Source organism: Xenopus laevis, chromosome 9_10S (assembly GCF_017654675.1).
Source record: "Xenopus laevis strain J_2021 chromosome 9_10S, Xenopus_laevis_v10.1, whole genome shotgun sequence".
NCBI lineage: Eukaryota > Metazoa > Chordata > Amphibia > Anura > Pipidae > Xenopus > Xenopus laevis.
The window spans coordinates 95,827,049-95,854,405 of NC_054388.1; the positions used below are offsets into that span (position 1 = coordinate 95,827,049).

At 40.0% G+C, this 27,357-nt stretch overlaps 1 protein-coding gene across 2 annotated transcripts in view; it reads right to left on the reverse strand.

The window, feature by feature from the left end:
* The window catches only part of trrap.S (transformation/transcription domain-associated protein S homeolog), a 129,429-nt gene that overhangs the window by 59,524 nt on the left and 42,548 nt on the right, over window positions 1–27,357 (reverse strand). For both annotated transcript variants that reach the window (XM_018239165.2, XM_018239166.2), the window contains exons 38-54: window positions 27,003–27,269; window positions 25,647–25,853; window positions 24,618–24,773; window positions 23,901–24,035; window positions 23,643–23,753; window positions 22,158–22,304; window positions 19,288–19,501; window positions 14,870–14,995; window positions 12,725–12,871; window positions 12,330–12,532; window positions 12,051–12,172; window positions 8,721–8,934; window positions 7,380–7,559; window positions 5,912–6,058; window positions 4,553–4,672; window positions 4,099–4,386; window positions 93–230 (exon numbers count right to left, since the gene is read on the reverse strand). In XM_018239165.2, the coding sequence (XP_018094654.1) occupies window positions 93–230; window positions 4,099–4,386; window positions 4,553–4,672; window positions 5,912–6,058; window positions 7,380–7,559; window positions 8,721–8,934; window positions 12,051–12,172; window positions 12,330–12,532; window positions 12,725–12,871; window positions 14,870–14,995; window positions 19,288–19,501; window positions 22,158–22,304; window positions 23,643–23,753; window positions 23,901–24,035; window positions 24,618–24,773; window positions 25,647–25,853; window positions 27,003–27,269 (2,922 nt within the window). The remainder of the gene's footprint in view (window positions 1–92; window positions 231–4,098; window positions 4,387–4,552; window positions 4,673–5,911; window positions 6,059–7,379; window positions 7,560–8,720; window positions 8,935–12,050; window positions 12,173–12,329; window positions 12,533–12,724; window positions 12,872–14,869; window positions 14,996–19,287; window positions 19,502–22,157; window positions 22,305–23,642; window positions 23,754–23,900; window positions 24,036–24,617; window positions 24,774–25,646; window positions 25,854–27,002; window positions 27,270–27,357) is intronic.

The following is a 27,357-nucleotide window of genomic DNA, read 5'->3' on the forward strand; positions in this document are numbered from 1 at the left end:
CACAGTTGAAAAGGTAAGATGAGGTAAAATAGGAAAAGAATAAAAAAGCAGATTTCTATGCTGCACTCCCTGAGACAATAAAAGTCAGGTACCTGCTCGAAGAATCCATGCTGCTCATAAGCGATGGCTGTGGCTGTTTCAGGGAATTTGCAACGCTTCTGCCATAAACCAGCCCACATGTCCTCCTCTTGCAGCAAAGAATATAATTCAGCCAAGGAATCCAGGATCTCCTACAACAGTCAAATCAAGAATTCTATGAACTTGGCTTGCAATTAAAGGTGGTAAAGCATAAAAATCCCCTGCATTGTCAACGCAAATAAAAATGCCCTTGCGCTAGCTCTTTGTATTGCAGTGGTTCCCAAACTGTGAAGGCCCCCTCTAGGGAAGGGAGTGAGGGTGAAATTCAAGGGTGAATAAATACTATGGGGTATATTTATCAATGAGTGAAGTTAGAGATCCCCCACAGCCCACTAGAGTGGAATTCCGCCTCTCTCCATTCATTTCTATGGGATTTTGAAAGGCGTATTGATCAAAGGATGAACTTTCACTTTCACCCATTGATAAATATTATTTTAAAAATCCCATAGAAATGAATGGAGAGTGGCGGAATTTCACTCTAGAGGACTGTGGGGATCTCTAACTTCACTCATTGATAAATGGACCCCTTACTATTTATTCGCCCTTGAATTTCACCCTCATTCCCCACAGTTTGGGTTACTCCTAAAACAATATTGTTACAAACACAAAATTGGGGCTCATTTATCAACACTGGGCAAATTTGCCCATGGGCAGTTACACATAGCAACCAATCAGTGATTAGCTTTTTAAAGCCAGCTGCAAGTAGAACAATGAATGCAACAATCTGATTGGTTGCCATGGGTTATTGCCCATGGGCAAATTTGCCCAGTGTTGATAAATGACCCTCAAGGTTTATAGAAAAAATATAATAACAGGATGCTAAAGTCTAAAAGGCCTGTCCAAAAAGGGCCATAGTTACAGGGATAAAGCCCCCAGTTCCAGGGGTACAGTATATCCAAAACAACAAAAATGATCCCATAACTCTATAGCATATTAAAAAAAAAATGTATTCAAAAAGCATGTTAAAAAAATAGGCATACAGACCCCATGGTATCTTACACATTTCATACCCTCTGCTATTTAATCATAGGCATTAATAATACCCAACTAAACATGGAAATTTTCAAACACAATGTTTATAAACTTGTTAAAGGAGGGCCGAATGAAAATTTAAAGGGGAGCCTGAACCACAAAATATGTAAATATGTAAAAATATGTAAAATATGTAAATACTTTTATTCTAATGACACTGGAAGCGATGTGTTTGCCAGTTACAAAAACACTATGCAGAATATGCCATCTTTGCATCATTTGCAACAGAATCCACTAATTACATTTTTGGAGAATAAAGTATGGCTTGTGTAGCTTAGATTTAAAATCTGCATTCTTAATTAGGCCAAATTGTATGAATTATTGATGGAAAAGGATCGAGAAGTACTTTCACTGTATGGTAGAATCAGCCAGAGATACCAATATATAACCCAATAGTAAAAATGGTATTGTAGAATATAATTCTAGCCATTATTTGATATAAAATTAAGCAATTTGAGAGCCCAGAGACCACTAAACAGAGAAATTGAATAAAGCATAAGAGTTAAAAGACAAGAAAGGGCAACTTTGCTTTGGTTTAGGAGATGTTAGGGGGATCACTTTAAAGATACACAAGGGATCCCCAAAATAAGCTCTGTGAATTGAAATAAATAAATATATATATTGCAAAAATGACAGCAGAGGAACAAAATGACTGGGGGACTCTCTCTCTCCATAGAGAAACTGTTCTGGAAGATTGCTATTCTTTAAGATGTTCGAAAACTATAAAGGAATTATTTCAAACCTTTCAGGAAACTGAAAGGAAATCTGTTGGGTATATGCAGGGCGATTACGAAAGGATCAAGGTCAGAAACAGTTTTCTGTATAAAATCTGTCATAACATTTGGCTACAGTGATATGCCTCCACAATGGTGTGAAGCCCAAAAATGCCCAATTCTCAACTCCTGTTTCTAGAGTAATTGCCTTACATTATACTCAGTGGGAGGAAGTACAGGAGGGGTTTGGGTTTGAATGACACAGTCTTAGAAGAAGGGGTTAAAACCAGTGCCTCATTATTTGCTGATAAGTTTAAAGGATGCGCATAGGGCTGATCGCCTTTTCTCATCAAATAGATTTGGACAGACCAAGTTGATGGGACAGCTAAGTGACAACTTCAAATAAACGGAAAGTAATACATGAAGAAATGCAAATAAGAAATGCAATGTTTACATTCAATTGCAATGGATATAACACTTATGGAGAATAGGCAATGTGCCAGCAATGTAAATTAAAATGTAAGGAAGGTATAATTTTGCCTTTTTACCGCCCTTCCTCTGAACAGTCGGTGAAATCCTGGGCACCATTCCACAAAAGTTATAGGATACAGTTAGCAAGTCAGGCAACCAAATCAATAGAAGGTTTCAAGAATCTCAGTTAGGAAAACCCGCCGTCCTAATTGGGGTTATTTTCACTAAAGAGAGGCCTCTGTATAGACATTTAATTACCTTGAATAAATATATAAAGGGACAATATAATAAGCTCTCTTCAGACCTTTACCTTTTTATCGATCATGAATAAGGCTGTAATTACGTGAAATGGGAAGAAGAAAGGAGCTTTCATCTTTATTTCAGTTAGGGGTTTTGCACTGTAAAGCAATCGCTATGTGACTACAACAGAGGCGATAAATACTGGCTCACTTGTCAGGTTCAAACAGCCCTGGCTATTTATAGTAACACATATAGGGCTCTAGAAATCATATTATCTTGGAATGTTGACTCAGGGGTTCAATAAATAGCCAGGCTGTAGTCGGGAAAGATTTTTCCCCTGTGATAAACAAAATATGAATGGCTTCATTAAAGGGATACTGTCATGGGAAAAAAACATTTTTCAAAATGAATCCGTCAATAGAGCTGCTCCAGCAGAATTCTGATCTGAAATCCATTTCTTAAAAGAGCAAACAGATTTTTTTATATTCAATTTTGAAATCTGACATGGGGCTAGACATTTTGTAAATTTCCCAGCTGCCCCTGGTCATGGGACTTGTGCCTGCACTTTAGGAGAGAAATGCTTTCTGGCAGGCTGCTGTTTTTCCTTCTCAATGTAACTGAATGTGTCTCAGTGGGACATGGGTTTTTACTATTGAGTGCTGTTCTTAGATCTACCAGGCAGCTGTTATCTTGTGTTAGGGGGCTGCTATCTGGTTACCTTTCCATTGTTCTTTGTTTGGCTGCTGGAGGGGGGGAAAGGGAGGGGGGGGAAAGGAAGGGGGTGATATCACTCCCAACTTGCAGTACAGCAGTAAAGAGTGATTGAAATTTATCAGAGCACAAGTCACATGACTTGGGGCAGCTGGGAAATTAACAATATGTCTAGCAATAGCAATAATGATCCAGAACATCAAACTTGTCACCATTATGGAAAGTGTCTGCGACACTCACATGCTCAGTGGGCTGTGAACAGCTAAGTTTAGGGGTCGTCGCAAATTATCAAGCAGAATATGAGGTTGGTGTGTAATATAAGCTGATGCTACAGGGCTGATTATTAAATTCTGATGCTAATTGCACTGGTTTCTGTGCTGCCATGTAGTAATTATCTGTTTTAATTACTAATCAGCCTTATATTGTGACAGTTATATTCTAGGTGTACTGTAAATTATGAATCGTTCCCTAAACTCAGTAAGTGACAGTAGCACAGAGCATGTGCAGTGAATCAGCAGAAAAGAAGATGGGGAGCTACTGGGGCATCTTTGGAGATACAGATCTTCCCTGCTAAAGGGCTGTGGTTGCCTTGGGCTGGTATAGAAGGGCAAAACATGATGTACAAAATTTTTAGCCTACTTCTTTAGTTAAACTTTAGTTTCCCTTTAAAACTTCACAAGACAGTCTCGTGGCAAAATGAGTTACTCAGTATCTGTCTTTTAGTGCTGGATGAAGAAGCCCATGAATGGATATGGATACTGCTACGTCATGTGCTGAAAAGAGAAGGACCTACCTGCTGAGGTGGGGTTATACTCTCTTGCTCATAGAACTCTGTGGCTTGTTTGGGTTTGATCTGCAGGCTCAGGCCCTTCTCAAAAGCCTGATGTTCAAGCATGAGCGTGGAGCGGAACCAGAGGTTGTGGGTCTTCCCCAAGTACTTGAGCACACAAGGTCGGATAGGAATGGGCGGAACACACTGAGACATGGCTTCCACAAAACAGTTCAGAGCACTTGGTTGGCAATCACGCTGCACTTGGTGACTGCCGCTACACAAGAATGGACTGATTTCTCCAGCTAATGCCTGAGAACAGAAAGCGTAATATTAATAGCAAAACACCAGTCAGTATTAGTGATTGTCAATATATTTAAATAAAAAGCGCATGCAGAGGCCTCTCCTGGCTCTAAACACATCTTTATTTATTGCCTAGATGGAAAACAAAGGGCATATTATGGTACGAAGAACTCACATGCTGCTGCCGGTCAGAAAGGACTTTCCAAAGTCTCGGGAACAACTGGATCCAAACCTTCTCTGCAAGTGGAGTGGAAATGTGGCACAGCTGAACGAATGCACTCAGTAAGGCTCCAGTCTGCGGCAAACACAAAAGGAAAATATCTGAGCTTTCCACCAGTTTATCCAAAATGCAAAGAAACATGAAGTTCTATGAACTGTGCTCTTTTTTTTTTTATTATTATTTAAAGATTTTTATTTTCCGTAAAACTTGAACAAGCATAGTATAAGCACACGTATGAACATGTAAGTTATAAAACAGTTGACATTATCACAGATTGGCAAGCAGAATTGGAAGACTTGCAACACATGTAGCTCTATACAGCAAATAAACCTTCACAGTTATCTTATAAACTAGTCACTGTCGTTTTTATCTGCATCTCCTTCAAATCAACCTGTGTTACATGGGCGGGATTGCCTAATCCGGTATCGGTGCTTTCCCAAATTTCTTAAAGGGAAGAGAAGCAAGAAAAGAAAGAAAGAAGAACAAAGGTAAACGGGGGGGTGGGGGGGTCAGAGGGTGAGTGCAAAGGAGACAGTTCCGTGAGTCAGTTCGCGTCTGTTTGAGCTGTCTCATATTCCGCCCAAGGGAGCCACATCAGACCATTTTGATATTCTTTGCCCTGCAAGTATGCCCTAATCGTCTCCAACTGTGCTCTTTTTAAGTGAACTCTAGCAGCCATGTGATTGAATGGGGAAACAGACATTTTAATTCTGTGGTCCTCTCTTTAAATCAATGAACACCATACCTGCAGCCCTACAAGTCCAAAAAACAAACCATATTTGCAGCCCCAAGTATTATTGCAGATGGAGAGTATTAGGTTGGACATCCTTGAGCGTATATCTGTGTGTTATGTCAACAAAGTGCATGGTTTTCTGCTCTATTGTTCTGATCCCATCACGGTCATGTACACTAATAATTCAGCCACCCTCTATCCACTGTATGCCAGCAATAATACTATATTAAATATTTTGTAGACAAACTACTCCAAGAACCAAGACCTTAACCTGGCAACTTTCTAAAATAAAATACCTTGTGCTTGAATTAGCTCTAAAACATATAACGTTTATTTTTTAGAAATCCGAAAAGTGATTCATTATTAAAAAATCTCATTAGTGTGCCTTTTGTATCAGCAATTTAGTGTCAATGGTTGAAATCATGAGATCTCTGCCACTGTTGTTCTGAAATCAGCATTGAAACTTATGCAATGTAATATACAAGAGAAAATTCTAAATATTTAAGAGGCATGTGAGCATTAGCATTGCAATAAAATAGCAACCAGCACAGTAATTCAAAAATGGCTGAATGGCAACTCACCTTGACTTCTCGAAGGGAATCCAGGAACTTATCATGCCTGTTGGTCAGCATGTGCAGCTGGTTCCCAATATCCTTCTCCGAAAGCTCTTTTGTTTTGGGGTTTGTGCTCTGATCCCCAGGGGCTAGTTCAATATCGATTTCCACATCCTGAATACAAAAATGGATAAAGCTTCAAATAGCTATTTATGGCACTGAGCAGTTTACAAAACATGGGAATTATGGTACAAATGAGGGTGCTAAGAAACTGCCCGACAGTTCTCCCCGAACAGACAAGAAATGTACATAAGGAGCACACCTGTTGATATCTCAGAATTTTAAAAATAAAAGATAATAATCCTAAGTAAACAAATTTGGGGATTCACACACTTTTATTGCACAGGATTCCTTTCCTTCTTGGTCCATAAATGTTATAAGCCCCATGCTGACACATGTTTTTCAAATTTTTGGGTTCAGGCCTCTGTTATGGGGTCAATATGGGTGGGCAGCCTCCGCCCCCTTAGCTTTCATAATATGTAAAGGGTAAGCAATACCCAACGTTTCACTCTAATCATGCTTCCATTTATTTAGTATCCCAAACTCCACCTAAACAGCCTAAGCTCTCCTTTCCAATGTCTCCGGGTTTCCCTGTAGATGAGCACAACTCATTGGAAACCTACACTCTAATCTGGATTATCTACCACCACAACCAACCCACAGCATTGCCTATATGAAGCAGAAATTGGTTGATTGATTGGTTGGTTGGTTGGTTGATTGGTCTGGTCTACTGCTCTGGATCAATTTAGCACATTTGTTAGTAACTGAGCTTCCATAGTTCAATTTAAATGCTAGCCTTTAAAAGCATCTCATACCAATGGCTCCTTGTAGGGTAGACTACAAGTGTTACAATTTTCTGGAGCAGATACCTTTATGGAGGTATCAACAAACGCTGCAGTTTTCAAGGTTTCATAAGACTGAAAGTAACCAAGGCTATTAAGCCCATGGCTAATATAGCAGGTGGCCAGTCCCCAGACACTATGTATGACTGCTGTTTCACATAGCAGCAGCTAGAGCAGCTACATCCAAAATGCCCAATGTGCCAGGTGACTGTAGCTAAGGAGGCTCAAGGGCAGAAAAACTAATTTACCGAGTACAAAAAAGCAATGGGTTAAACATTCTTCACGCTCTAGTTGTCATAAAATTGTCTCCAAGGAGGAGGACGGTTTTACGGAGATCTTCTCAAGCTTGGTAAGTGGGAGGTCTGCAGCATCTGTGCCATAATTTCAACAGAGACAATTGGCAGAGGAACTTTACTAAAGTAGTTCAGAATGAGCATGTGAGAAACCTTACATAATAGCTTGCCAAATGCAGTAAAAGCACATGTAGGCTAAGTTAATGTAACTCCTCATCTTGGTTTTTTTTGTTGTTTTTGATGCTTTACTTCTGTTTTATGGGGAACAGGTTTTATTAGTGGAGAAAAAGTAAATATTACCTCTTCCTTGGATTCGCTGTTCTCCCGTTCCCTGGGCTCCTGTTTGACGTGGGTAACCATGGCGAACGCTGCCCGATCGTGACTGTCTGCCAGGTTGATAACATTAGTGATAGACGGAAGCATGGCTCCCTGACAGCTTGTGCCGATTGTCGTGCTTCGCTCGCACACCGCCAGCAGGAGCTAAAGAGAACGAAGTAGGACATGTAACTTGCTTGTTAGCCGGGTGATCACTTTGGCACAGTTGTAAACCAGTTAATTATATACACAGACAAACACCAAACAGACTATTTACCAATGGGGGGGGGGGGGTAAAAACAGGCACAGAGAGAAAAAAGAATAACCGGAAGCAAAGCTTTCTCTGGTATACTTATTACCTGCCAAAAGCAGTATCCTTAATCCTGACCCCAGGCTTAAAGATGAATACACGCTAACAGGATGCCCATGAAACTATCCTATTACTTTAGATTTTATATTTAGAGCTCCTTTGTTATACTATGCCTTTATAGCAGCCCCCTTGTTTTGCTAAGTACTGATAAAACATTCATGGTTGAATGTAATAAAAGTCGGTAACGCAAAAAAAATCGCAATACGAAAAGTTATGCCTTTGTGTGAATAAATTTTCCTTTGCACAAACTTAAGATAGCTTTTGTGAACCGGGAACTGTTTAACGACCTCTTTATATCTTGTGCCAGTGCACAGAGAATGTAATAAAATTTCTTCTGAACTAGTTGTTATATTTGCTTCAAAAAAATTACGACACCTTCAAGCACTTATTAAAGGGCATGTAAAGGCAAAATAATAAAATCCCATTTTTATTTTCTTTATTGAAAAAGAAACACATCTCCAATATACTTTAATTAAGAAATGTGTACCGTTTTTATAACAAACCTGACTGTAAGCAGGGACAGTCTCCCTTCATTTACTTGCTCTGACTGCTGTGGATAGGAAACTTTAGAAGGTCCCTGACTGCTCTGCAGGGAAACAATCATACGTATGAATAGCAGGGGGAGCCCTCGCCGTGCAGAACTCAAGCAGCTTTGTTTGTTTCCATGTAGAGCAGTCATCGACTGTGTAGAGATTTGTATTGGATTTTATTTTTGCCTTTACATCCACTTCCAATTTCCTATTCCAGCTGCAGGGACAAAGATCATGGAGCCAGATTTTAACAGATAAACTGGGATTCTTTTTGAAGGATTACTTTGCTGCAGCCACCAGTTCTGCAGAGCAGTACAGTAGATAAGCTTTTGAAATGACAATATATAAGGTGAATACCGGCCATTCAAAATTCTAACCAATGCCTGAACAACAATGGGAAAGTGTCACTCAAAACACAGGGCCTACCTCAGTGCACTGCTTGATCCAAAAATGGTTTCCCATAGCTTCCCAGTTCTGCGAGCAAGTGATATAGAGCAGTCGATCATACACCCGGCGCTTCATGGAGGTATCAAACACTTCAATGAATTTAGCGCGTATAAGCGGCTGGGCACAGCGCAGGCCAGAAAGAAAGGCTGGTTCCAGCTTGGCTGTGAGTTCACTTCCAGAAAGGTTCTCATCTCTATAATAAAGCAAACACATTGAATTACACATATAATCTCTGCTGATCAATGTCAACCAAATCTAATCAAAGGATCACATAGCCTTATCTCTATATTATGCGGTTTTTAAATTACCTGCCATTCTCTTCTGTCTCCCCCCTGAAAGGTAAAATGCTATCTGGTTGCTAGGGCCACATACAACAGCAACCAGAAAGTCAATTACTTATAAGGCTGGAATTTTATTACCGTTGGAATTATCTTTTAACCGAGACTCTCTACTCTTTCTCCACCAGCCTGTCATGATCATCACTGTCAGGTTTAGACTGCACTTTAAACAGCTATAAATCACACAACAATGAAATGTAATTAAAGGGTGAATTTCCCCTTTAGACGAGTTTAGTATGCTGTTTAGAGATATTGCAAAGCCTTGGACAGTCTCAGCACGACTATGTAGCGAAGGCAGGGACAAATGAGATATTAATGTATTCCGAAGGTTTCTCAATCTCTCTGGCACTTTATACTGTCAAGGATTTAAAACGGAAACCTTCAGAATATTTCCTTTGACAAAGCGATTTACCTTTTCTATTTTAGAATGGCGTAGGCTCCTGGAAAAATCAATCCGAGCATGAACAAAAGAGACGAAAAGAAAAAGTTCCATGGTGAGGAATGTGATGGAATTACAAGTCTCTGGATGGTAACAGTGATGGAGTAGGGTGACACTTTACAAACGGCAGTGAGCTCACGCCAATATCTGAAAGGGGCTTTTTCAGTTTCAAAGTTTCGAGAATATCAATGTTACACAGACACGACCTATAAGATGCAGCAACCAATCAGCAGTTATAGTTTACTGCAGTCAGAAAGATAGAAGTAAAAGGTAGGACCACAGGCTAGCTGGTTGACTTCTGCTGGCCATACATGTACCAATAACATTGTTCCAATAGATTTGTCACGTAATGAAGGTAACCCAGTGCTCCTGTTCCCTACCTGATTGGCTGCTGTGCAATACTGCACTAGAGCAAACCTCTACAGATCTACATTAGGCCCAGATTCATATCACAGTCCTCCATAGCGGATGGAGGAATGTAATGAATTTGGTGTTATTGGCTTGCTTGCCTAAACCACTGTATCTCTTGCATAATTATATGGGCTCCTAAGAGGTTTTAAGCCTTGGGACAGCTGTTGAGTTATAGGTAGGCTTGGGGTTACTGGCATATTCTGCCCATCTTCTCTAATGTATTGATTTACGTATCCAGCATGTTAAATGAGAACTAAACCGTAAAAATGAATAGGGCTAAAAACGCCATGTTTTATATACTGAACTTATTGCACCAGCCTACAGTTTCAGCTTGTCAATAGCAGCAATGATCCAGGACTTCAAACTTGTCACAGGGGGTCACCATCTTGGAAAGTGTCTGTGACACTCACATGCTCAGTGGGCTCTGAGCAGCTGTTGAGAAGCTAAGCTTAGGGGGTCGTCACTAATTATCCAGCAGAAAATGAGGTTGGTCTGTAATATAAGATGATGCTACAGGGCTGGTTATTAAATTCTGATGCTAATTGCACTGGTTTCTGTGCTGCCATGTAGTAATTATGTGTATTAATTACTAGTCAGCCTTATATTGTGACATTTCTATTCTATGTGTACTGTATATTGTGAGTGGGTCCCTAAGCTCAGTAAGTGACAGCAGCACAGAGCATGTGCAGTGAATCAGCAGAAAAGAAGATGGGAAGCTACTGTTGCATCTTTGGAGACACAGATCTTTACTGCTAAAGGGCTGTGGTTGCTTGGGCTGGTACACAAACCCAAAACATAATGTACAGCATTTCTAGCCTACTGCTTTAGTTTAACTTTCCTTGCCCTTTAAGGGCGTACACTGTTGCATGAAATCTGACTGATCTGTTCATGGCCATGGATACCATATGGGTGGTGATTCATGGCATGGTGAGACTTATATTATAATAACACTCATGTGGGCTTAAAGCTTGAACAATCGGAACAGTGTACACTGGCTCATCTTTGCTTCCTCATCTGCCGATGAACGGGACATTGATACACATTGTGAATATTATCTGCCATGAAACAATCCAATTGAATTTTGGTATCAACTGATACTATAAGAAGGGCCATTCACTGCATGAACACCATTCTTTTGTTCCCCTAGCATGGATCAATACCCTGGACAATCAGAACAGCAGGAGGGGCCTCTTCTCTTTCTCATGTGCCAATGCACAGTACATTGACAGACATGGCACTTCAATGAACCAGCCGACATCCACAGTACATATTGGTCAGGAACATTGTGTCACCTTAAACAGTTAGCAAATCTATTGGAACGATTTTATTGGTGTGTATGGCCAGCTTAAAGGTGGCCATACACTATAAGAGGTTGCCAAACTAGCGGATCTTTCCCCGATATGCCCACCAACGGCAGGGAGATATCAGGTTTATCTGATCTTTCAGCCCTAGGACCGAAGAGAATGGGTGCCAACAGGATGAGGACCGCATCATTTAGCCGATGCGGTCCTCGATTGCCAATAAAAATCAAACCTCCCTGATCGATATATTGGCCAGATATAGATCGGGGAGACCCTTTGGAAGCCCCCATACACTGGCAGATAAGATGCCGAATCTGTCTAAAGATGGCCATACACGGGCTGATAAAAGCTGCTGACAGACCGAGTCGGCAGTATTGGCCCGTGTATGGGGCCCTCCGACGGGCTTCCCCGATAAATATCTGGCCGAAAGTCGGGCAGATGATTGGATGGGACTAAAAATCCCATCGGATTGCGGCCGCATCTATTCGTTGATGCGGTTCCGCGATCCGACCACCTGTTAGCTAACATTAGGATCCGATCGTTGGGCCTCAAGGTGGGCATATCGGGGAGAGATCCGCTCGTTTGGTGACATTGCCAAACGAGCGGATCTCTCCGTGTATGGCCACCTAAAAGGACATAGATCAGCAAATTTAATCTTCTAGATTATGGCCACTAAGTGTGTGGGTGCTTGTCAAAGGATGTTGGGGGCTGTAGTCTAACAAGAGCTTTATATCACAAACTGGAAATTGTGGCTTTAAAGAGACGTTCCCATCAGTAGCAGGTATCCAGTGGAACAGATTTGATTAATAGCTCTAATTACCTGTAGACATAATTTACAAGGTCCAAAAACTGAGCGTTTAGTTCAAGGTCCTCCGGGAAACGTTTTTCTATATAGGTCATCATTTTCACCAGAAGAATGGATTTCTCTCGAAGTGTGGGGGTCTGTGAAACAAACATGTTTTACACTCTTACACCACCGGTATAAAATAAAGGATTGCAAGAAAATTATACAAAAAAAAAGGCATACATTTGCCTGAAATGGTCTAGTAATTTAGGGGAAAAGAGCCTGCCTTGGAAGGCCAAGCTAATAAAAGCTCACCTGATTGACTGCCATGGGAGTGTTGTTTTTGAGCCACTCTTCTACTATTTTTACGACGGCTCTAAGAATTTTGGCATCAGGGGACTTTTCAATGAGGGAAGTCAGAATGGTTTGGATAAAGTTTTTCCTCATTTCCATGCTCATTACTGCCAGACGAGTCTTCACCAGATCCAGGCTGAGCATTACCAGCTCACTTGTGCCTGCTGAGGATGAAAAGAAGCCGAATGAGTTAGTGGGTGTCTGACGAGGAAACAGTTTCCAAATCCCCACACTTACATCTAATGGCCAACCTTCCATGTGGGATTACTGTTCCATAGGCAGTAAAACATATGTGTAGTTAATGGGCAGCAGCCTTGCGCTTCATTTGCTGGAGATTTGTAGCCATCAACTGTTACCTGGATTGGCTTCTGCAGTTCCAGGCGTAGTCTGGGGGTTCAGATGCTCCCTCACCATCTTCTGAAGAGAGCGCATGAAGACGGATATTAACCGGTCTATATAGCTGGGATTGTTGCTACAGGCTGACTTCAGAATCATTAATGTACCTATAAAAAAATAAGGGGATTATAGTAGATATTTCCTGCCTTGCAGAAATGCAGTTAATTTGTGTGAAGGGCCCGAGAGCTTTTTTCTTTTTTTAAATGTGTACTTCACTATAAATTCTCTGTTTTACAAGGCAGTGTAGAGGGACAGCCACAGCAGTAGCAGACTGTGTATGAGAGCAAGCATATAAGCTATTGCATCAATACTGACATCCCAGTGCCTGAGCTGCTACCTCCTATACAGTAAATAATCCCAATACCTGTGGGTTATTGACCAGAATTAAAGGCCAAATAACCCAAGAGTCAGAAGCGGAGCAATTCTCTTTTTTAAAGGGGTTATTAAACCTTCCAACCCTTTTTCCAGTTCAGTTGGTTTCAGATAGTTCACCAGAAATAAATACTTTTTCCAATTACTTCGTACTTTCTATATGTGACCATTTTTCTAATAATGAAGTGTAAAGCCGGCCATAGACGTGCAGATTTACCTTCATATCGGACGAACAATTGTTTGGTGCCAACTCCTGACCTGTCACTAATCATTCAGATCAAATAAAGTAGTAAAAGAACAAATCACACGAAAGTTATGTCTGACAAAAGCTGGCGACAGTCTCCCACTGATATTGGCGGATTGGCAATACATGCAGAGATATTATCAGTAGCCGACAGAAATTTTCTAACCTAAAATATCGGGACACTCCACACATGGCCCGAAAATCGAACAACACGGAGATTCGTACAATCAAATCTTTGCATCTATGGCCAGCTTAAGTCTAATTTTTCACCTTCTAAAGCAGCTCTGGGAGGGGGGGGGTCGCCGACCCTCTAAACTGTTCTAAATTGATACATTTAGTTGATACATTTCTTATCTTTGTCCCTGCTGAGCAGAATCTCTGGGTTTCATTACAGGCAGCTGTTAGAATTGATACAATAGTTGCTAATACTCCATGGATGCTGCTGAGAAATGGATCAACTAATTGTTACAAAATTGGAACAGTTTAGAGTCTGCACCTGAATTACTGAGCTGTAAAGGTGGCCATAGACACACAGATCCGATCGTACAAATCGAGGATTCGTACGATTTTCGGATCGTCTGTGGCGTGTGCCACCTTAAGACTCAATCACCAGAGACACGAACATTCAAATTTAAACTTCGATTTTGGAAAAACGGTAAAAAATAAAAAATGGAAAGTAATTGAAAAAAAAAAAGTCTTTATTTCTAGAGAACAATTTGAAAACAACTGAACTGAAAAATGTGTATGGAAGGTGAAGAACCCCTTTCAGAAAAGGCTGATGTATCTGTATGTTCTATTAAGCCCCGTTGTCGGTCAGCAGAGGGGAACAAGGTAAATAAGCAAAGCTTTCATATTAAATTCATGTGCTGATCTCAACCAACATGCTGTTAACATTGTTGAATTATTTAAAGTGCAAGGTCAGCGCTTTCCTTCGCGCCCGACCTTGAGCCGGAATTGATTGAACCACTGTCTTGCTCAGTGTTTTTTCACAATACACCCTGACACCTGACAAACAGGCAATTCCTTGAGTAAAAATTACATCTGTCTGTGGAGATCACGGAGGGGAAGAAAGTGAGAGATGGCTGGCATTAGAATCCGTGCGCTGCCTCAGTCCTGTTGCACGGACGCTTGTTTTATTGACAGAACCAATTCTACCAAGGCGCCTGTATGGAGGAGATTGGCACAAAAGTCAATCACTCCTATAGTAATACCTACGGGGGAATTTGTAAGTGAAACGGATCAGAGACTCCGATGTGAAAGACAAGCGTCTAATTATCTCACATCTCCTCTCACTCTCATAAGAACCCAAAGGAAGGACTGATGTGTTTACTAATTAGATTGCGACGCTTCGACTTATCTTTTAACCCTTTGGTCATCCAAGAGGTTAATGAAATAGAAGATGGTACTCCCCATTTTATTTCTCTACTAGAATCCTGTAAAGCCTGCATGATTGGAATAGAGCGAATATCCAAGGGAAGAGGGGACTCACCAAATAGCTGTGACGGATTGGCGTTGGTGGCTTTTTCATAATTTGTGAGCCCTTCATATATGACTTTCCCAACGGCAGCATAGAGACATTCCAGCTCTTCGTACTTGGATGCCACACTTGATGTGCCTAACAAAGGAAATGTTTGCATGTTAAAAAAATGAATACAAATTTTTTTAAAAACCTAATGAGTGCTCGAAAGGCATTAGCCTAGAAAAAGGTTATGAACCCCACCAAATTGATTGTTAAATATTCCTTATCTGTCTTGGTTGTGGATCTTGGAATAGACTTGGAATAGACGGTCCATTTTAATGGGGAAATAAAGGTATGGGATCCATTATCCCGAGTGCTTCCAAATTATGGAAATGCCATCTCCTGTATACTCCATTTTAATAAAAGCATTCTTATTTTTAAAAATGGATTTCCTTTTTCTCTGTAATAATAGAACAGTACCTTGTGCTTGTAGATATAATTAATCCTTATTGGAATCAGAACAAGCCTATTGGGTTTATTTTAGAAATGCACTGAATCCAGGATTCGGTATGGGATTTGGCCAGGATTCGGTTCGGGATTTGGCCTTTTTCAGCAGGATTCAGATGAGGCCGAATCCTTGTGCCTGGCCGAACCAAATCCTAATTTGCATATGTAAATTAGGGGCAGGAAGGGAAATCACATGACTTTCGTCACAAAAAAATAATTTTTTTTCCACTTTTTCCTTTCCTGTCCCTAAATTGTATATGCAAATTTGGATTCAGATTCGGTTCTGTATTCGGCCGATTCTTTCATTAAGGATTCGTCAGAATCCCAAATAGTGGCTTCGGTGCATCCCTAGTTTATTTCATGTTTTCAGAAGACTTAGGTTATGGTTATCCAAATTATGGAAAGATCCCTTATCAGGTCACCTGCTGAATTCTGGATAACAGGACCTATACCTGTACAGAAAATCTTAACAACTAAGACAAACAATATTGTTGCTCCGACTCATCTGGGCTGCAGAAGTAGTGGCTCCATGAGTGAGACTATGGAGAAAGTGTAATTCCTGTGTTGCCTTCAGGTTACTGGTATAGCCTCAGGCACAGCTGTACTGAAGCGACTATAGGCATCTGAAAAACTATAGGTACAGAACTGCCGAAAAATTGTTAACACTATATCAAAATAAAGATTGTAATGGAATATTTCGAAATAAGCAGTCAGAACATTTGGATTCAGCTGAAGGGCAAACCCAACACATAAAATTTGTATTGTATATTCACATTTGTGCGAAATTCCACATATATTTTAAGACATTGTTAAATATAAACTACAGGTGCAGGTATGTGACCTGTTATTCAGCATTCTCTGGACTTTGGGTTTTCCGGATAATGGATTTTTCTGTAATTTGGATCTTCATACCTTAAGGGGCAGATTTATCAAGGGTCGAATTTCGAAGTAAAAAATACTTCGAAATACGACCATCGAATTAAAATACTTCGAATTCAAACTTTTTTCATCGAATTTGTGTATTCTGCGGACGAAGTAAAATCGTTTGAATCGAACGATTTTAACGTATGATCGAACGATTTTACTTCGACTTCAAACTTAGAAAAATGCTGTAGAAGGTCCCCATAGGCTAACATAGCACTTCGGCAGGTTTAATTCAGCAAAGTATTGAAGTCAAAGCTTTTTTTTAAAGAGACAGTACTTCGATTATCGAATGGTCGAATATGCAAACTATTTTACTTCGATTATCGAATTCGAAGTAGTAGTATCCTATTCGATGGTCGAAGTATCCAAAAAATTACTTCGAATTTTTTTACTTCGAAAATTCCCTCAAATTCACTTCGACCCTTGATAAGTCTGCTAGAAAATCATGTAAACATTAAATAAACCCAAAAGGCTGGATTTGCTTCCAATAAGGATTAATTATATCTTAGTTGAGATCAAGTACAAGGCACTGTTTTATTATTACAGCGAAAAAGGAAATCATTTTTTATGGATAATCTGGATTATTTGGAGTCTATGGGAGACAAGCATTCCGTAATTAGGAGTTGTCTGGATAACGGGTTTCTATATAACGGATCCCATACCTGTACATGCAAAATGGATGTAGATTTATGCCATTCTACACTATTTGCCGAGTATAAAGCAAATGCCAAAATACTGCTTCTTTCAACAAGCTCAATCTATTACAGACATGAGAACATTTCACGGAATCTTGAGACACAAACAAACAAACACAAAAAAAAACGCCTCGCAGACAATGTGTTTATTGACATGTTTCATGGATTCTCTCTGTGTGAACGCTGTGGTTAGATGAACCGGAGTTCAGCTCAATTTAATAAGCGAGTGGAATTCTTCCTGACCCCAAAGGTACGTCTAATCCGTACAGAGCCAACAGCCAAAATAAAAACAAACACGGTGGCTTAATCCTGAGAGGTAATTAACGATAATAGCCATTTGTAATGATAGATGCCTCGCAATAACCTGAAGGGAAAACCACTTCTAAGCGGGGAAACTTTGGCTTTTTCACACTCCATTTCTTTTGCTTTTCACAGGGAGGTTAAGGGTTTTTTAACAACTGAAATTTTGTTTTTTTTTATGGATTTGAACTACCAACAGCGATATGTCTCACATAGGTTCTTGTACTTTCCTCTGTCAACTAAACTGCTTTCAAGCTGAGAATTAAAAAAAAAAAAAAAAAAAAAGAAAGATAATCGAAGAGTGAATCATAAAACAAAAAAAGAGAGTTTATATTTTAAGATAGTGCAGGTGTTTAATGGATCCATCTGTTGCCAAGGATAATGGGAGTAATAATCCGGCAACAAAAGGAGATCAGCAGGACGGTTCTCTCTGATTTTTTGAAATGGAAGTGGTTGCAAAGAATTTTTACGTTTTTTCTAAAATGGCAATACAATACAAGATCATTCTTGGGGCTGGCCTTTCAGAACCTTTTCGCTTCTATTCATTAAACATTATGAGAGCTACATAACCTGGCCAGATTTACAATGTTTTGAAGGTTTTTTTGAATTATTGGACTTCTGCCTCAGTCCAGTTTGCAATTTAAAATGCTATATGCTTATTGAGGGTCACCGACCCCAGCAACCAAACACACTCTGTGTGGCTGCAATTCTATTGTAATTTATAAGTAATCTATTATTTGGCTTTCTATTCAGGCCCACATTAAAACCACCCTGGCTGCAAGTGTTAAATCTGACCCTAGTGTTCCAAGTTGTCTCAGGCTATCACGGTCTACATTATTGATCCCTAACCAGTAGCTCGTGAGCAACATGTTGCTCTCCAACCCCTTGGATGTTGCTCTCCGTGTCCTCAAACCAGGTGTTTATTTTTGAATTCCAGGCTTGGAAGTTTAGTATACTATGTATAGTATATAAGTATAGTGCCAAGCAGAGCCTCCTGTTGGGGCTACCAAATAACCAATCACAGCCCTTATTTGGCAACCCAAGGGACTTTTTTATGCTTGTGTTGCTCCCCAACTCTTTTTACATTTGAATGTGGCTCATGGGTAAAAAAGGTTGAAGACCCCTGGTCTATATCATACTTAAATTGCATTTAAAGGCACTTCAAGGGATGCGGCCAATGAGGACAATGGCCTCATTTCAGGATCACTCATGCCCATATACAGTAGACTTGGTACAGCTGCAAAAAGCCAAACCTATAACAAGCATTTAGCATCTTGAACACACATAGCTAAATATGAATTGTAAAGGGGTTGTTCAGCTTTAATTATCTTTTAGTATGGTGTGGAGATTGATATTCTGAAACAATTTGCAAATGGTTTAAATTAAATTTTTGGTTTTTGAGCTGTTTAGCTTTTTAATCAGCAGCTCTTCAGTTTGCAATTTAAGCAATCTGGTTATGAGGGTCCAATTGGACATGAACAAGCATGGAAGCCTGGAATATGAATAGGAGAGGCCTGAATGGAAAAATGAGCATTAAAAATTAGCAATAACAATACATTTGAAGCGTTACAGAGCATTCATTTTTTAGATGGGTCAGTGACCCCCATTTGAAAAGCTGGAAATAGTCAGAAGAAGAAGAAGTCAAAAAATCCAAAAAAAGAAAAATTGAAGGCCAATCAGAAAATTGCTTCAAATAAGACTTTCTATAACATACTAAGGGTAAGTCCAAACGTGGAGATTCGGGGAGATTTTGTCGCCTGTCGACTAATTGCCTCGTCTTCTGAGCGTCAATCTCCCCGAACTGCCTTAGCATGTTTTCCCATACGCTACAATGAAAAGTCGCTTGCGCTAAAGCACACGCCGCAATGCGTTTTCAATAGTCGCCCAAAGTTGCCTCGTGAACCACCCTTTAACGCAAACATTTCTTTACAGTGCCACCATGATGACCGCTTAGTATAATTGTTGTTTATCCCAAGACTAAATCCACTTTTCTAAAGGCAGCAAGTGGTTCTGGGTACCTACTTGGCTCAGTAGGGAAGATGCTCATGAGTCGGGACAGCAGCGTGTGGACAGCACGGAGTACCTTGGTGTTCCCGCAGGTCATGCAAGCCGAGATTCCCCTTTGCAGAGGTTTAAAGCTGCTGAGGATGGCCGGATTCTGAAGCACGGTCAGCAGGAAACTTAATACCTCCAGGCCCGTGCAGATGTTAGCAAAGTTTGCTTGGTTGGGCTGCTCCTGGGAGATACAACAAGAATACAGTCATTATCATCATACTGAAAGTTTGCAGAACTCTGATAAGTAGAAAACCCCTGTCCTATTTTCTAAAAAAAAACTCCTGCAATCAAACCTCATAATACACATGGGGCATAATAAAGTTCTCCACAGAGGGGAACAACTATCCCTTTCACCTGGCACCTTTTGTTTGGTGTAGTCAAGAGCTATGGCAGGAAGCAACACGTTTGTGCAGCATATATGGGCTCCGTGCAGTGATCTGTGCATGCAGGAGGAAAATAACCAAGATAAAGCCAATGGTGCACAGTAGCTTACTTGCAAAATTCTAAAGGTATAGTGAGCAGCAAACTCTGCCTGCTAAGCAAAAGCTACATATGTTGCACTCATTTTTACACTATATGGCAATCACTATTTCTCATGCAAGAAAACATTTATTTTGGGGACCCATCAACCTAAATCACTGCCACTAAAACCTGTTGATATATAACAGAAGCTGCAGTCCCACAAAGAAGGAAAATAAAATACTTGCACCTCTATAATAAGATTTTGGGGGCTTAGAAATGTCACTTTGTGCCATCTATTATAACACTTTCAAAATAAAGTCCTTCCTTCCTTCCTCTGGCCTCAGCTATCAGGATATAAACAAGAGGCATCTCTTAATGCACAGTGCTGCAGGACCTCAGGCCGAGATAAAAGTGCTCTGCCTGGTTTACGTACAGTTTTTAGGCTCTGGACAAAAGACTAGTGAATATTAAAGGGATTCTGCCATGAGTTTTATGATGTCGTTTTTATTAACACTGCAAATAGTTCACTCTAAAATATAAAATTTAATTCCCGAGAGCACAAGTCACATGACTGGGGGCAGCTGGGAAACGGACAATATGTCAAGCCCCATGTCAGATCTCAAAATTAGATCTTTTGAGAAACAGATTTCAGTGCAGAATTCTGCTGGAGCAACACTATTAACTGATGGGTTTTGAAAAACAACATTTTATCCCATGACAGTATCCATTTAATGTATCTGAAATTAATTAATTAGCAACAGATAAATAACAAGACTTAAGCATTTGGGAATCTGGATGAATGGCATTTGCATGGGGGATTCTCGAGTGCTGCAATTATGATGCACAGTAAAGTTTTGCCCAAAATTATAATAAAAAAGATAAAAAATAAAACTACATAATTAGAAAGCACTCAATACATTTCCCATTGTTACACTGCAGTACAGAGTCAGACAGTAAACTGGTTACTGTAGGGAGGTTGTTTCTTTTGAGGGCTCACCAAACGCCCTAATCCCCTAGGGCAAATCTGCCTGCCCGGGAGTAGCTGGCAGAGGAGGAGAACATTTTTTCTTCTGTGGTGTCCTGCCTCCTAGTGGTACTAGCTATACTCACTGTTCCTGGGTTCTCCAAGTCAATGAAGAAATGTTAGTAAAAGAGGAAAAGGAAATGAAGGAAAGGAAAATGATAATTCTGCAGGAGCCTAGATAATGTATTAAACCTAACTGACTTTCAAAGCTGCATGAAGAGAGAAAGTCTGCAGATAGGAGGATAGTAAAGATTAATTTATTTCAGAAATGGCAGAGAATTTTGAACTGGTTCAAAAGGGTTTTTTATTTATTTATTTATTTATTTATTACTATGAGCCAAAGCTTATTTAAATTAAAATTTTTCTGATCCTGGCCATTTTAAGGGTAATAATGGCATACTAAGGGGCTTTAAACAGCTGGGCAAAATCTGATTGCAGTCAGTATTATAGAAAAAGTACATTATATTGCCTATACAGATACTTCCCCATAAAAATAGGGTTGCATTGAATTCTAGATTCGGTTCTGCATTCAGCTGAATTGAATACTAGCCTTTTTTGGCAGGATTTAGGCCAAATCAAAAGTGCCTGGCCGAATTCTAACTCTTAACATCATGTATCTTTAGATCTACTACTACTATAACTACTGATTTTTTATTCCTGCCTGAACTTTGCTCAATTACAGATTCAGCAGCTAACAGTTTAGAATAAAGTGAGCTTTAGTACTGAAACGGTGATATAAAAGGGTTAAATCTTGGTTTTTAGAATTTAAAATCTGCTACAGGTGTTGGATCCATTATCCGGAAAAAAACAGTTATCCAGAAAGCTCCAAATTACGGAAAGGTTGTCTCCCATAAACTCCACAATTTCCAAATAACCAAACTTTTTTAAAAAATCATTTCCTTTTTCTCTGTAATAATAAAACAGTAACTTGTACTTGATCCCAACTCAGATATAATTAATCCTTATTGGAAGCAGAACCAGCCTATTGGGGCTATTTAATGTTTACATGATTTTCTAGTATTATTAACATGTATTTATATAGCGCTATCATATAGCGTAGCACTGTGACTGTGACTAGTAGACTTAAAGGTAGAAAGATCCATTATCTGAAAAACGCCAGGTCCCAAGCATTATGGATAACAGGTCCCATACTTGCAGTTAAAAAGCCAATTGGCTGCAAGTTATTGCACCTATGTATTGTCTTACTACCAATACTACTCTCGAAAGTTTGTAAAAATGAGGAGGTCTAAACCTTTGTAGTTCTTTATGTTGCAGACCACTGTGGAAACCACTGTGGAAACCAAAAGGTTTATAGACACACTGGCTGGTTCTGTAGAGCAAGTGCACTCACCACAGTCATGAGCAGCTTATCAAACCATTGCAGTTTCAGCTCCGATTTGGGCCACATGTCAGGACGAAGAGCCGTCTTCAGAAGGTTGACGCATCGTCGAGACAGCAATTCTCCCGGAGAGCCGGCGGCATTCGAATTGTCGTTCACCTGTACAAATGGCATCAGGGGTACAGAAGATATTGAATTTACAACTCATCTACAGTTCAGTTACCTTTATCAATGTCTGATCTCCCCATTACTTTGCTATATTAAAAAAAACTTTATCCAGGACAAGTTACAATTCTCATGCTAGCAAAGGAGATCATCAACCATACTGACTAGTCAAAGTAATGAGAGCCAATGGGAAATAACCAGGCAACTTGTCCTTTACGAACTTGCCTGGAGGATAAAAATGTTTCATTAAAACCATACAGAAATAATGTATATTACCAAGTCCTTCCTTTTTAAATTATAGCATCAAACCAGCACACGTTCTGTCTCCCCTTTAAGTGACTTTTCTAACGGTGTATTATAGAAACCCAGTTCCAAATTTTTTTTTTTCACTTTTCCATGCAGCCTGTTCCGTAGCACTTTTGTTCATGTATTAATAAGGTGCACTCTGTGCTTTTGAAAGTTCATAAATTAAGTAACAGAAATAAAATATGTAGCATTCCACTTGCTTTAAGAAATAAATGAAGACGAATCACTCCGTTCCGACACTATTCCCAGAGATGAAAATAACAGAGAACAGTATGAGCCCCAAGCAGTTGGTGTATAAAGCCTTATACACACACACAGTCATTTGCTGAGTCCAACAACTCCAAAGAGCCAGTGGGACAAATATGAAACTTATTTCACTACTGAGTGAGGTCTACTGGTTGGGAGATGGGAAAGTCCGATAAGTCCGATCGTTCGAGGATTCGAACGATCGGATCTTTGCATCTATGGCCAGCTTAACTGTACAAGTGGCGTGGTTTCCCGTCACTCTGTAACTGACCAATGAAAAACAACTCAAAAAGGTTTTCTATTTGTATAGGTGCAAATGAAACAACTCTTATCTAATTAATTGTATTCTCATAGCCTACAGAGAGATGTATTATTAACGCAAGGCAGTATATATACTTATTTCCCTGCTGATTAGTGATGTGTGGGCCAGGATTTACCCTAAACCGCATCCGTGCTGCTTTTATCGACCCACGCCACCCAACTGATGTCACAATAGGGGTGGGGCTAGCAGGCGCAGCGTCTATAAAAGACGATGGCATTTGACGTGGGGGGCGGGGAGAGCAGGAGAAGAGCTCAACCCGCACCCGACCGAAACCCGCGAAGAAGCATGCGAGGTCGGCCCGAACTTGCCCAACCCGCGGGTATGGGGCCGGCCTGCAAATCACTACTGCTGATCCTTGTAAAAACAGACCATTAAAACTTTTTCCATCCATATAAGCTGCAGCCTCATGCACATGCAGAGTAGTATGCTCTATAGGATTACTTCATGGATTACAGTACCTGGCAGGCTATTCTAATCAGGAAATTGACCACTGTGTCTGTGTGCTGCTTCTCAATGGCCTTGGATAAAGAAGCATCTGCCCCTGGGAGTGCCTGGCTGCGTCCAAAAACCTGGGTAAGCAAAAATAAATAAATAAATAAAATGTAGTATATGAGGGAAATAAATATATATATATATATATATTTATATATATATATATAAATAAATACAAAGGTGCTCTGCATTTTGTTGTCATAGCCTCATTGTAAGATGCTTACAGTACTTATTCCTCCAGTGGCTGTCCTGAAACGCTTCGCCTCCTGGCCGGCATCCACAGCGAGGCCCCTTTTCACGCCACCGGTCGCAGAGCTCCCACCTTCCCCACTGCCAGTTGGATCCATGTCAGAATCCGGCTAAAGTAAGAAGGAATTTACACAGGATGTATCTTAATGTAATTGCTCATAAGGATCCTGTCCCCATATGGCCTCTGTGTGTCTAAACATAATATGTTGCGGCTAAACCAATCAATTTAAGATATACTGTAAACACACAAATGAATCTAACAGGAGAACACTTCAGCAGTTCACTAAAGAAAACAAAGGGGTACAATACTCATTTAATAGTATTGCAGGACAATTTTAAAGAGGCAAAGGTATTCACTGTGGACAAGGAGCTAGAGAGCTAGGATTTCCCATATTATTTTCCTTTCATCTCTCATCACCCACAGGCCCTTATCAAACAGATTTTAAAGCACCATAACTACAACAATTAAAAAAAAAAAAAAAATTTAAAGGGAAAGTCCACCTTAACATTAACTTATTATGGCTCTGTATAGCAGTAATCAGGAACCCAGCTACCTAAAAATCTAACGCAGGCTCATGGAATCAATACTTGGGCCACCCTTACTGGAACCATTAAGTGCAATAGTTACTTTAATAGGGGTTTTGGAAAATAAAACTATGCAACAAAAAACTTAAAAACAGAGTAATGTTTACCTGTTCTTTAATTCGCTGCAATTCCCATTTGATCCCCACTTCTGCAAGGTCAACTGCCAATTTTCTCTGCTCAATAGTGACACTGGGGGTAAATCCGAGTCGCTGCATGGCGCTCACCATATGCTGAACCAGGTTGTGGCGCACTGGATAGTAAACCTGAAGGCAAGGAAATAAAATCATGTACCCAGGTTAGAATAGAAAAATAGACATTATCTGGAGCTGGAGTGGGAATCAAACCAAGGCTTTATTTCAGCCCTGTTTGCCCTGCTCCTGTGTGTTTCTAGGATGTTTTTCCGGTTTCCCCAATTTGATGAGAACAGTTCCAATTATATAGTTGCTACAATTAGTTGATACATTTTTCAGCAGTATCTACGGGAATATTAGCAACTATTGTATCAATTCTAACAGCTGCCTTTAATGAAACTCAGGGATTCTGCTCAGCAGGGACACATATAAAAATGTATCCACTAAATATCCATTTAGAACAGCTAAAGAGTCGGCAACCCCCCCCCCTCCCAGAGATTCTTTAGAAGCAGAAAAATAAAATGTTAAACTTCAATATTAGAAAAACAGTCACAAATAGAAAATAGAAAGTAACTGGAAAAAGTCTTTATTTCTGGTGAATCTGAAACCAACTGAAGGTGAATAAAATCGCAGTTTTGTTCATACAAGGATCATTAATGGGTACATGACTCCTAATGGGACGTGTGTCTATGTAAGCAGCAAGTTCCAAATTGAGATTAGTGTATAATCTAATTTATTGCCCACATACAAGATTCAATGGGTACCTTACACATCCAATAAACAATTACCAGTCCCCTAGTGATGTTACTAGGTGGTTTTATGCATAGCGATATTTCAGCCCCAGTAAATGTGAACTTTAAAGAATGCTGATTTATAACTTTAAACTTCTATATTATTAGTTGATTAAACCCATACCAGTGTGCACTTATGGCAGCAGCTGACTAACAACAAGAGGCTACAGGGATTTACGAGACATACCTAGAAGCGAAGTAGAACAGACTCTACCTTAAAATGCTGCACGATTAAATGCAGAATGTGCACAAGCTGAGGAACAGTGTGGCCTTCCTCTACAATTATTTTCCGGGTCCAGTGTGTCAGCATTTGGTGGCCATCCTCCATTCTTGCTGGCACGGCAGGAGTCAGAATTGCCATTGCTTGGCGAACAATAACCCGCGCTTCCATAGCATGGGCTTTCAGGAGGCTGTGGAAGACCTGTGAGACAGAATGTCAGAGTATAAATATAAAGGTACTCAAAGCTTGGACATTATTTAATCCAGCTTGGAGATTAAATATAGATGTTTGAACTACAGAAAATAGATATTTTAGATCTCAAAAACATCCAAACATGGATTCCAATAACTGTGATTTTTACTCAGAAGCTAATTCCGTGTAGCCAATGGAATGACATTAGGGCTTACCCAGGTATATTTATATAGCAACTAGGGATGCACCGAATCCAGGAGTAGGATCGTGATTCGGCTAGTATTCTGGCTTTTTCAGTAGGATTCGGATTCGGCCAAATCCTTATGACTGACCGAACTGCATATGCAAATTAGGGACAGGAAGGGAAATCATGTCATTTTTTGGCACAAAACAAGGAAGTAAGAAATGTTTTTTTTCCCCTTTGTCCCTTCCTGTCCCTAATTTGCATATGCAAATTCGGTTCGGTATTCAAATTCGAATCCAAAATAGTGGGTTCGGTGCAACCGTATAGCAACAGGTGAGCAAGAGAGACATCACGGGGCAGATTTATCAAGGATCAGATTTAGAGTTCATGTGAGTTTTTTTACACGCCCATGAACTCAAAATTCGACCAAAATACGGGCAATCGAAATTTATTAATCCATTCAAATTTTTCAAACCTGGGTGAATAGAATCGTCCCTAAAATTTGAATCGAATCCGAATCAAATTCAATTTGAGTTTTAAAACTCTATTTCAGTTTTTTCCCCCGAAAAAAAAAAAAGCTTGAATGTCAGGAAGGCTGCAAACAACTCCAAATTGATCCCAGGACGTCTTCCATAGGCTAAAACAGCAATTCGGCGAATAGTCAAATTTGAATTCTTAAAGGGCCAGTGTATGATAAATTTCAAAAATCGAATTAGAATTTTTTTAAAAACTCGAATCTAATTTTTTTTAAAAAACTCAATCGAATTCTAACAATTCCCTGATCGAATTTCAATAAAAAAAAAATGGAAAACTCGAATTTCAAATTTCCACTACGACCCTTAATAAATCTGCCCCTACATGTGATACTACTGCCAGTACAGCCATCTATCTTGCTATTCCAGAGTTACCATAGCAAGAGGAACAACGAGAAAGCAGCAAAGTAAAAAGTTGGGGGGGGGGGAGCCATACTCTACCTGTAACACAATCTTCTTATGTATTGCAAACTTGGCTATAATGTGAGCTAGAAGCAGGTGGCCGCTGTACTTGCAAGCTGGGTCTACGCAGGCTTTGGACAGAAGACATGGCCAAGCAAAAGTCATTAGGCGCCTCAGTTTGCTGTTGCGGTTTTTGTTGTTGTCATGAATGTGATGAGGTGCGTGTTCCACCAGGAGAGTGGCAAACTGTAAGAGGTAAATCCGAAGCGAGTCCAGCATGTCTGTCTGTTTCTCAGGGTCAAGCACCTAGTACAAAGGACAGAAGGCACAAACCATAAGTAAAGGTTTCTGCTGTGGTAAAACGCCAGTGTTGTACTAGCTAAGATGTACAAAA